The sequence below is a fragment of the Mastomys coucha genome, unplaced genomic scaffold, assembly GCF_008632895.1.
Source record: "Mastomys coucha isolate ucsf_1 unplaced genomic scaffold, UCSF_Mcou_1 pScaffold2, whole genome shotgun sequence".
Taxonomy (NCBI): domain Eukaryota; kingdom Metazoa; phylum Chordata; class Mammalia; order Rodentia; family Muridae; genus Mastomys; species Mastomys coucha.
In genome coordinates this window covers 17,380,588-17,392,705 of record NW_022196902.1, presented here as the reverse complement: position 1 = coordinate 17,392,705, position 12,118 = coordinate 17,380,588, and the positions used below count along the sequence as shown (strand labels likewise).

At 42.4% G+C, this 12,118-nt stretch overlaps 1 protein-coding gene across 1 annotated transcript in view; it reads left to right on the top strand.

Annotated features, from left to right (window-relative positions):
• Positions 1-10,056, top strand: part of Arg1 (arginase 1) — an 11,812-nt gene extending 1,756 nt beyond the window's left edge. The window contains exons 2-8 of the mRNA XM_031380323.1: positions 2,791-2,863; positions 4,744-4,918; positions 6,707-6,866; positions 8,173-8,267; positions 8,850-8,954; positions 9,150-9,286; positions 9,491-10,056. Coding sequence (XP_031236183.1) covers positions 2,791-2,863; positions 4,744-4,918; positions 6,707-6,866; positions 8,173-8,267; positions 8,850-8,954; positions 9,150-9,286; positions 9,491-9,660 — 915 coding nt within the window. The 3' untranslated portion in view covers positions 9,661-10,056. The remainder of the gene's footprint in view (positions 1-2,790; positions 2,864-4,743; positions 4,919-6,706; positions 6,867-8,172; positions 8,268-8,849; positions 8,955-9,149; positions 9,287-9,490) is intronic.
• The last annotated feature ends 2,062 nt before the right edge of the window (positions 10,057-12,118 follow it).

The window sequence follows — 12,118 nt, the reverse complement described above, 5'->3', positions numbered from 1 at the left end:
GAAGCAGGAAGGAAACAGACTTTGGCCTCTGGGCTTCAGCAGAGGCCTCTTCATCATGGTCAATGCCCTTCTAGGGGACAATATCTTCAAATGCCATCTGCTGCCCTCTCCTGGTCTCAGTAACGGATCTCTGACAGAGATTCTCCTTAACCGTGGACAGTAGCCTGGAGCTTATTATTGTAAGGACAGAGGCATATTTTCGGCAGAGGATGAAACTGTCAACACATACACATAGTTGGCCTACCTAGGCCTACCTAAGTGTGGTAGAAGTTTGACACTTGGGCAAAAGGAAGAGTAGAGGGAAGACAGAGGTTTGAGTCTGAGAACGAGCCCCACTTTCTGCCTCACCTCATTTCAGGGTGCTAAATACAAAGTGAGTGGCACTGTTTTCATCCTGTGGTTGACTTAACCAAGGCTTAGAGAGCTTCACCAATTTACCCAGTCATGGAATCTTCACTGTGTGCTTGCTTTCGGACAAGATTGTCTTATTCCAAAGCTTGAGCTCAGGTCTGTAGGAAATCTTTGCCTGTGGCCAGTTAGGGGCTGGGCATGATACTTTAAATAGTCAGGGGTTCTGACAAAGCAATTTTCAAAGTGGGCAAAGAAACCAAGCAATGAGCATAGAGCAATCATAAGATGTAGCTTTAATCAAAGAAATAAAATAGAATGCCAGAAATGTCCTCATGAGGGGCTAGGGTGTACTTGGTAGAGGCTTGGCTAGCTCAAAGGATTCAAAGCACTGGGTTCCATGAAAACTGAGAATAACACATCCCGGTAATCCCCAAATCAAGGGGGCAGAGTTGTGAGGATTTGAGGTTCAAGGCGATCCTCAGGTATGTGGTAAGCTGAGGTTACCTTAGGTATGTATTAATAAAACAAACCCCATATATTCCATGGATAAATGTACCGACGACAGTCATAGCAAATACAGGGTCAACTAAGAGGTCTATAGGATTCCTTCTGATGCCTGGAAAGGAGAAGGAGAAAGACCAATGAGTCTTTTTAAATTTTAACTTAGGATATCACCTATATGTCAGTCCTCCACTGCAACATAAGCACTCCACAGGTAAAAACATTTAGGTTGAAACCTGACAATAATACAACCACTTTAAGCTTATCCCTGACTAGCTTACAGATAAATGAGACTGGGACTGTGATTATTTTATTTGGCTTTGACAATTACTGAGGGTCACCCCTAGTCTCCTCTTCTAACTGCTGGCCTGGCTATGTCCCCAGTGGTGTGCCCCAGATACTTGCTGTTCCTCCTGGCCATGTGCTCACCATCCATCTCCCCTCAGGGTGGTTTCCTTTGTCCTTCCTCTTCCTTCTGTCCCTAGTTTTTCCTACTCCAACCAGGTCACTCTGCTAACCAGTACACACACACACACACACACACACACAGAGAGAGAGAGAGAGAGAGAGAGAGAGAGAGAGAGAGAGAGGGAGGAGAGAGAGAGAGAGAAAGAGAGGGAGAGAGGGAGAGAGAGGGAGGGAGGGAGGGAGGGAGGAATACAGCATTGTTCAGCCCCCAAACAGAGAAGAGTTTAAATACCCTTATCACAGAGAAATGAGAAATGTTTAAGGTGGTGGCTATGTTAAGCTAAGTTTACTTTCCCAGTGTCTCCATGGATGCAGACATTATGCTAAACATTATGAATATATGTACATGGTATAAGTCAATTGAAACATGAGATTTAAAATGATTTATGAGCTGCAACAAGCAGAACTTTGTGGGGCAGAGTATTTAGGGTACCTGGTGACCGGTAGTAGAAATCTGACACTAAAGATTTGTCTAGAAGCTGTGGAAGATCATCTGTCATTTAACCAGAGAGGAAGTATTTGCTTAGTTTAGGGTTACAGTCCCAATCCTCAGGGTATGCACACGTGACTTTTGTCACCACTCTCCTGGCCAAGATCACTTTCTGTGTGTCTTATTTGGGAGGGGATATTTTAAAGTGTTAGAAATCAAGATCAGAAAGAGAGAGAAAGGAGTTACTTCTTTAGACTTCTATTCCCCAGGAGCTGGGGAAGAATTTTTCTGAATAAGGTAGTCGGCTTTCTGCATGCAGACTCAGCAAGATGGATTTCTCATGTCAGGTTTAAATGGGTGAGAATTTGAAATACTATGCTGGCCACAAAGGTTTCAGGTCTTGGGTGACAATTTTCCTGGTTGTTTGGTTTCTCCCCAAGAGCCCTGCCTCACTGCCTGCTGTGTGGACCTGCATGTGGGTCTCTTCCCCTTTGGAACCCTTTGCCCTAGATTTCCCCCAGGTTGCAAACTTTCTTCTCCAGCTCTTCACCTTTGCTGGCCATCTATCAGTGTTGCGAGACCCAGCCCAAAGGTCCTCTGTCATTGCCAGCCTTCATGGCACTCCCTGTCCTGGACCCAAGTAGAAGCATCCTGTTTTTGTATCAGTGTTGAAACAACCACCTGAGTACACGAGGTGTGACTTGCTGTCCATGTTGAGTGGGTCTGCATGGAATAAGTGTTCATTCTGCGGACAGTGGAGGGCAGTGGGAAGAGGCAAGCATGGTTTGGTATTGCAAGACCACCTTACGGAGCTCATTCTGCTACTTGGTCTGCTATTTGTCAGGATGAAAACGACCTTGTGGATCTTCTTTCTTCTTGGCACAGGTACAATTCACTCCACCTTACTGCAAAGATTAGAAGGGAGACTCATGGAAGCTTAAACACTGAATGCTAATAATTCAATTGATTGAGGAGAAAGCTTTCTGCTGGGCATTGGCTAGTCACAATCATGACTGAGTACTGTTCTTTTTGTTATTCAGCCTCGGGGAGGGGTAGAGAAAGGCCCCGCAGCATTGAGGAAAGCTGGTCTGCTGGAGAAACTTAAAGAAACAGGTAACTTTAAAGCTGAAAGGTGACCAGATAATGTCTCTCTCTCTCTGAAAGGAGGACAGGCTTCTGAGAGATGTGCTAAGCCAACTGAGCCATGTCCTGCTGAGCAAACGGGGCCTGGGCAGGGTGCCCAGGAGACACTGCTGGTGGAACAGCCTCACTTCCTTACATGGCTGCTTAGTCTTTCTGGTCAAATGACTGTACAAAAGAATGTATGATATAAGAAAGAAGGTTGGGTGGCTGGTAGGGGAGTTGGGGAACTTGAAAATGAAAAATAATAGCTGCAAGAAATGCACCTTTCTATTGCAAGAAGATTCCTACCTTGTGAGAATCACAAGGAGAACAGTAATGATAATAGGATTAGGAGCAGCATCTAGTGTGCACACATGTGGACATACATTCAGCAAAGGTACAACAGCTAGAACCCATATATTTTCCAGTGAGATCAAAATGAACAGACAATTTGGAAAGCAGGAGAACAGTTTCATCAACATACAAGACCTATACACAAATAACAGCAATATTTATAAAAATTAAAAAAATGAAATTATTTAAGTACCCCAACTGGTTCATGGGTAAAGAGTGGTATACACACTAAATGGTGTAGTACTCAGCAATGGAAAGGATCAGACTCAGCTCAGACAAGGTCACTGATGGGACTCAGCAATAGCCTGCTAAGTGCAAGGCTCGGCCCAAAGGAGCAACTACAGTTGGTGTCAGGTTCTAGGAAGACAGGAACACAACTAAAGAAAGCAATAAGTAACTGTTGGGAGTTGGGGCAGGCAACTGCTGATGGAGAAATGGGACTGTTTGTATGATGAGGTTGCAAAATCATAGGTGTTCCCCACATTTAAATGGCCTACCCATTTAAAATGATCATGTTTTAATAGATAAGCATCACTTCATAAAGCTAGAAAGGAAAGACGATGGAGCAGAGCTAGGGTGGGAGGGGGTGTGAAAGGAAGAAGGGAGAAAGAAGGAAAGAGGAAGGAGAGGAAAGTGGGAGCGAGGGAAGAAGAGGGAGGGAGGCCACTCATTAGAGAACAGAAAGCCTGAGTACGTGGCCTTGCCCTTGATTAAATAGAATAAACTGGTTACATATCAGGTGAAAGTTCTGTAATCTGTTGCTAAATTTCAAGTTCACGGGTATATAATAACTACTTCAACAATAGTTCATTTGAAGCGCTGAACAGATCCTAGATCTAAGTGCTACAGGATAGTTTTCAGTTTAGCACATCTGTCAGAGCTTGTGGCAGAAAGCACAATCAGGTCCCTGGGAATTTTGGATTCTCTGCCATTTTTTGGTTTTGGTTTTGTTTTAAATGTGAAAAAGTATGCATTTCCTAGACTCTCTACATTGGGAGGTTTGGGGCTAAGCACACACATTTTCAGTACACAGTGCAGGTGAGTCAAGAAGGCGCTGAAGAACTCAGTAGGTGACAGCTAGGGTAATGAAGGCCAGGATTCCTTCATTACCCTAGGCAGAATCACAAGACTTACAAAATGTTATAGTACTTCACAATTTCATGTTAACTACTTCTGCTGTATTTTCTTTGAGACATATAAAATATTAATTTAAAAACCAAACATGCTTATGACAGAAATATAAAAAGCATTTAACTAACACTTGGGTGCACACAAACACACCTATACACACTTATACACACTCACACCCACTTGCTTGTGGTGGTGGGGTGGGCCACGGAACATGATGTTCCCTATTGGATCAAGATCACAAAGTTCTCATTATCATCCTTCAGCATCCAGTCTCTACAGATTGACTCAGGAAGAAAGGGAAGGCCTGTTATGTGGCATGCGCATAGTGGCTAGAGGGCTGGCTTGTGATCTGTTTCTATTTAATAACATTAAACTTTTAATGGCAGAGTATGACGTGAGAGACTACGGGGACCTGGCCTTTGTTGATGTTCCTAACGACACCCCCTTTCAAATTGTGAAGAACCCACGGTCTGTGGGAAAAGCCAATGAACAGCTGGCTGGTGTGGTGGCAGAGGTCCAGAAAAATGGAAGAGTCAGTGTGGTGCTGGGTGGAGACCACAGGTATGTGAACTGCTGACATCCCTGGGGGTCGGGCACAAGGAGCATAAGGAGACCAAGAAAGAGTTTGCTCCCTCTTCCTCTCTCCATATATATAGAATCTATCTAGCTAATCTCACAATTTAGCTCCCCAGGTCTCCCCAGGACATGAGCCCAGAGGGAAATCATAAACTGGCTCTAGGCACAACCCTGATAGAGCTTGGGAAGAAAACCAGGATCACTGAAGCAGGGTCAGAAAACTTAGAAAACGCTACAGTATTTAACTACTTCTATGCATTTGAGACATATGAAATACTTATTTTAAAACACACACATATATTCTTTAGAGACACTGTATGGGCTAATTTACTATGGAAATGTAGATCAAGCTCTATTTGAAGTCTTAAAATATCTTTATCCATACAAAAGAAAATATTTAAGTTGTGGATTTTAGCATAATCTACATTTTAGAGATTAGCCACTGGGAAAAGTTAGTTTGCTAAACTTGATTACTGATTATGTACACAATTCATTTAGGTGAACAATTTTAAAATATGTGCTTTTCATTACAAATGCACTATAAAACCTTTCAAAGAACTTACATGCACACATGATCAGCTTAACAATTGTTTTTGTGTTATGTCTCATGTTCTGTTCTAAAACAACTGCCTAGACGTCCTCATGTTGCTACTTAGTATGTACGACAGCCTTATCTTTGCCTCCTTCATAATTTTTCATCAGGAATGATAACATCATTCCACGTGTATGTATATATTTGTATGTACATACACATATCCATATTGCCAGATAATGAGTTTTACATTTTCACCATAACGAGCCGGTTCACTGTTTTCGATCTGGGATCCTGTCCTGGGAGCCCGAGGAGCTGAAAGGTGAGAGCATTCCTGCTGCTCTAGAAGCAGGCGCTGCTTCCTTCAATGCCCTCAGCTCCTTCCTGGCACCTGTGGGTAGGGCTTCTCCTGGAAAGCTGCAGGGGAGTCTGGAGTTCCCTCTCTTTTCTACGTGGGAACATTTGGCAGTCAACAGTTACGATAGCCTGAAGATGAGAGAGTAAGAGCAAGCATCAAGCCAAATGAATAAACGATATGGGCATAAAGGCATGAATTGTTCGAGATATGGATGCTCAGGACTCTGAGTGGCATTTACACGTTTCCAGGTGTGACAACACTGTACGAGCAGGGTACCACTTAGTTCTCCCATTCTGGTCTCATGTTTGGAGTCAGGAGTATTTGGATGGCTTTGATGACTAGAGTGAAAGCAAGTAGGCAGCTAAAGGAGCCAAGCACTGCCCTGGCAGAGAGACACGGATCACAGGAGACGAGGGAACTTCCCAGAGGTTCTTCCCAACTATAAAAGGGCTGCATTTTGGGGAAGGGGGAAACAAAAATAAACAAACAGAAAAACCGAAAGGCTCTGTCATAATTGAACACAGAGAATCAAGTACTTATCAAGGGAGAGGAGAGTTCAGTCTCAAGAACTAAAGAGTGTCTAGGGCTAAGGAATTTGTGTAGCTAGTGCTTTTTTAGATACACTATAATTTGTGGGTTTTATTATGAGTTGATTTTTTAAAAGGTGAAATCGCCCATGTATTAGTGACTTTATTAAGGTGAGTGACTGGTGAGAGCCACCCCTTCGCTACTGTTAACTTAGTTTAACCAGCACCTTTAAGGTCTGTGGAGGAGCTAACCGGGCAGAAGGGTTAATCACCTAGGCACAGTGTGTAAGCTAGCGACCTGAAGTATGTGATGATGTTACAAACTTGATGTTCACACACATTCTTTTCCTCCCAAGTATGGCAATTGGAAGCATCTCTGGCCACGCCAGGATCCACCCTGACCTATGTGTCATTTGGGTGGATGCTCACACTGACATCAACACTCCGCTGACAACCAGCTCTGGGAATCTGCATGGGCAACCTGTGTCCTTTCTCCTGAAGGAACTGAAAGGAAAGGTAAAAGGCTCCTCGGTGTGCTCCCGTGAGGGAACTCTCTGCAGTGGTTCCAGAGGCAGAAGGCAAACAGGGAGAGCCTTGCCTGCACTGTATTCTTGGGATAACTGAAGGGGTCTTCTCTGTAGTAAATGAGGAAAAGATACGTTGATAAAGGCGGCACGGCTCTTCCTGGACAGTTTGCATCCATCTGGACCTTTCTCTGTATCCATGAGGGATTGGTCCCATAATCTCAGATACTAAAACTATGGATGCTCAAGTATCTCAAACAATATGATACAGATTTGTAAATAACCTAATGTGTATACTCCCACATCCTTTAGATTAGCTCTAGATCACTTTTAATACCTAATACAATATAAATGCTATGAAAATAGCTACAACTGTACTGTCAAGGGGAGAAGTATTTGTTCAATGTAGACCAAGCCACTAAAGGCTTATTAACTACATTCCCAATCTATGCCTGGTGAAAACATGGACGCACAGGGTTGATTGTTTTCTTTTTGGATTCTTAAACTATCCTTTGTAGTAGATGGGGCAGACTAACCCTTTCTAAACAGGCCTGCAGAGATTCAGAAGGTAGCCAACTTGCCCAGAATCATGCCAAGTATAGTACAAGGCATGGGCATGTGGTGCTCCTGGTTCCTGCCTCTTGTAAGGACATACCACAGGTTTTTCCTTTTTCACCAAGTGACCGCCTCTGCATCCGAGCCTATCAAAACGGCAGCTTAGCCATGCACTGTGTGTGTGTGTGTGTGTGTGTGTGTGTGTGTGTGTGTGTGTGTGTGTGTGTGTGTATTTTGTAGTAGGTTCTTGCTAGGTGTTCCAGGCTGGCCTTGAACTTTCTGCCTGCCTTCTGAATGCTGAGATAGGAGTGTGTGGCCATGCATGGCCTTCGGTGTCTTAAGATCTGGGAAGCACTTATCTGAAGAGCTCCTCTCTGCTCCTTAGAAACTTCTCTTAAAATTCTAGCTTAAGTCTTTTTGAGAAACGGAAGTACATATGTTAAGAAATGTTAAGATTGCCAGGCGGTGGTGCCGCACACCTTTAATCCCAGCACTTTGGAGGCAGAGGCAGGCGGATTTCTGAGTTTAAGGCCAGTCTGGTCTATAGAGTGAGTTCCAGGACAGCCAGGGCTACACAGAGAAACCCTGTCTTGAAAAACCACAAAAAAAAAAAAAAAAAAAAAAAAAAAAAAAAAAAGAAAGAAGGAAATGTTAAGATGTATGTAATCGACTGTGCTCAATATTAAATGCAAATCTGCTGGAAAGAAACATATTTATCTAAATGGAGACACTGTTGTTTCTAGTTCCCGGACGTACCAGGATTCTCTTGGGTGACTCCTTGCATATCTGCCAAGGACATCGTGTACATTGGCTTGCGAGACGTAGACCCTGGGGAACAGTAAGTTTATTCCATGTTCTTTTATATGCTGGGTGTGCTTTACTGGTCAAATCTGTAAGAGATTTTTTTTTTTAAGATTTATTTTATTTGTTTTATGTGTACGAGTACATGAGTACACTGTAGCTATACAGATGGCTGTGAGCCATCATGTGTGTGGCTGCTTCCTGGGAATTGAACTCAGGACCTCTGCTGGGCCCCACTCGCTCTAGCGGTTTCAGACGCACCAGGAGAGGGTGTCAGATCTCATTACATGTGGTTGTGAGTCAGCATGTGGTTGCTGGGATCCAAACTCAGGACTTTCGGAAGAGCAGTCAGTGCTCTTACCCGCTGAGCCATCTCACCAGCCCGAGATTTTTTTTTAAATTGTCACTCTGTATATATGTATGCATGTATTTACCTACATAAGCACATGTTTATATTTACATACACATAGTATTATTCAGGTAATTTATAATGATTTACTCTTAAAATACAACTAGGTGCATATGTGCACAGTTCACAGGATTTATATTAATCTTTCCACACAAAGGAAACGTAAGAAAAGTCAGCCTATTAACTGTAACTTAATCTGTTCTCTTATAGCTATATAATAAAAACTCTGGGGATTAAGTATTTCTCAATGACTGAGGTGGATAAGCTGGGAATTGGCAAGGTGATGGAAGAGACGTTCAGCTACCTGCTGGGAAGGTATGACGCTCCTGTGTCCATGTGTATGACTACAGTGTCCTCCTGACGCCCCTGTGAGCATAGGCTGCTAATAAAGTTTAGGTAAAGCCACATGTGGGATTTCTGTGCGATGCTATCATAAAGCAGGGTGAGACCCACGTCTGATTCCTGATTCCTGAACCCCTGTAAACTGAAAGCCTCTCCGCTTCCTTAAAGGAAGAAAAGGCCCATTCACCTGAGTTTTGATGTCGATGGACTGGACCCGGCGTTCACCCCGGCTACTGGCACCCCTGTTGTGGGAGGCCTATCTTACAGAGAAGGTCTCTACATCACAGAAGAGATCTGCAAGACAGGTAGGTAACACTCTGAGGCAATAAAGAAGCAACTGTGTATGTAGGCCCCCTGACCTGGAAAGCAGGCACACTGCTTCTTCTAGATTACCCATCACAATGTTTGCTGTTGGTCACCACCTTTTCTCCACTAGACACACTTGGGAGTCAGTTGTCACAGACTTTAAAATGTCAGTTACTATGTCATTATCACTTTTTTTGTTGTAGGGCTACTTTCAGGCTTAGATATCATGGAAGTGAACCCAACTCTTGGGAAGACACCAGAAGAGGTGACGAGTACTGTGAACACAGCAGTAGCCTTAACCTTGGCTTGTTTTGGAATTAAACGGGAGGGTAATCATAAGCCAGGGACTGACTACCTTAAACCACCTAAGTAAATGTGGTCGCATTACATGGAAATCATCTGGAGCATCACAGTAAACCAGACAGAACTAAGAAATACTTCCTCCTCCCAAGAGCTTTTTCTTTTAGAAAAAAATAAATAAATGTTTTTTCCAATAAGTATGTATTCCAGCAGTTTCTTTCTGGTATGAAATTCAGAATGTGGAAATCAAAACAACTACAAAATTAGGAAACATGTATTTCCCATTTTAGCAGAAGTTATCCTTAAGAAGTAGTATAAATTAATTTCCAATTTAAAAATGCACCAGCATTTAAAATACACAGTGCTGTTAAGTGTCAGCTCACAGTTGCAAGCAAAGATATCCAGAGAGGTAGCCTGTATCTACATTGTTCAAAGATGTGATTTTTGTAATAAACTCTTTATAATAAAATTCTGTTATCTGCATCTTTCCAAACACATGGAACATACTTACCCATGTACATACTATGCCACTATCTATGAGTATATAGGAATATATATATTCCTACAGGACATAGAAATAATCGTCTTACCTGTAAAATGCCTCATCTCAAGTTTAGACAATGCCCGAGTTCACTGGTACTAGACCACTCTTTCTTTTCAAAGCAAACATAACATTGATATTTAAAGCATGACTGTTATGCAGGTATCCACAAAGAACGGATTCACAAACATCTAGCAGGAATTAGAGGAATTAAAAAAGAGCTACTAATGTATATTAAAAGTCCACCTAATGTTGCCTAGGCTTTCAGAAGCCCGGCCTCTCATCTGCAGCATCCCTCACTAGCTAAAATCCTTACACATGCAAAAACTCACCTTGGCTCTGTAATGAGACAAGCAAAGAGGAGCTACAAATGCGGATGGATTGTTATTATCAGAACAAGTGCAGTCACCTGAAACTTCCCAGCCAAGGCGAGGAACTCAGGAATGACACTGGCTCCACAAAGGGAGTTTTACTGTTCTAAAATCCAATGCATGTTAGTAAGGCTTGACCAGCCAACTTTTCATATGCAGTCCTCAAGTATGAGCCTAATTACTGCCTCTACGGTGTTTGAGATAAATATTACTGAGTTAATTGTAGAAAATTGCAATGAACCTTTAAAGTACCTTGTATAATACAGTGGCCACATGTAGTTAGTTATTTACATTAAAGCTTAATCAAAATTTAAAATTCGGTTCCAAATGTTAAATCTTCAATAGTCACATGCAGCTATTAACTACTGTACTCCAGGGCGCAGGCAGCTCCCCCTGCGCTGCCGCCATGCTGGGCAGAGGCGGTTAGGCATGAGAAGAAGCACCTGAAGCCAACTTTACCCTACAATTACTGTAGTGTTTTCTTCCCCAAGTTATAAATCCAGAGTTTCTGTCTTCTCTTAATGTCTCTGATAAGTAATTCTAAACTAATCAAAGAAAAAGTTGGATTTCTGATTTTTTTTTTAAGATTTATTTATTGTTATATGTAAGTACACTGTAGCTGTCTTCAGACACACCAGAAGAGGTCGTCAGATCTATTACAGATGGTTGAGAGTCACCATGTAGTTGGCTGGGAATTGAACTCAGGACCTTCGGAAGAGCAGTCAGTGCTCTTTCCTGCTGAGCCATCTCTCCAGCCCTGGATTTCTGATTTTTAAGCTAGAGGGAAATTTGAATTTTACAAATTTACTGGAATGTACATGCCCATGAGAAAGTTGTAAGACTGCTTTTCATTCTTCTGTCACACACATACCAGTGTCATATGTTCCCCTTCTAGGATCTCAAAGCAAAGCAATCTAGTTCTTGTGGCACAAAGAACATACTGAAGACTATTTTAAGAATAACTTGGGGTCATTCCTAAAGTTCCTGGAGAAGACTAAGACTATTTATTATTAGAGGAGAAACATTAATGATACTGTTGTATAATCTTAGGATAGGCATATATGGCACATAAGGCTGCAGTGACTGCAGGGCCTCAGAGGAACACACTCACAGTAAGGATCTGGGATGTGGCTGGCTGGACTCACATTCTAGTTTCTTACAGAGAAAGAACTCGGGGTCCCAGGTGGCGAGGCTAACATCTTTACCTCAGAAACTAAGGCAGTCTCTAGACTGGAGGAGCTCATATTAGCTCATTAAAGAAACAGTTTTATTTGTTTGACTTTACTGGCTTTAGAATTTTTTTTTTTTTTTTTTTTGGTTTTTCAAGATAGGGTGTGTAGTCCTGGCTGTCCTCACTTTGTAGACCAGGCTGGCCTCGAACTAAGAAATCCGCCCGCCTCTGCCTCCCAAGTGCTGGGATTAAAGGCGTGTGCTACCACTGCCTGGCTAGAATTTTTTTAAAGTGCCATTTCCCTTCAAATTAGCACTTCAAAACCAAATGAGCCTTAAAGAACTAAAATGTGTACTATATTTAAAATTTGTGAAGTTACAAAAATTCTGAGAATTTGAAGACTCAGGTAAGCCTGGCCCCAGAGAGGTGAATGATTCAACTACAAACA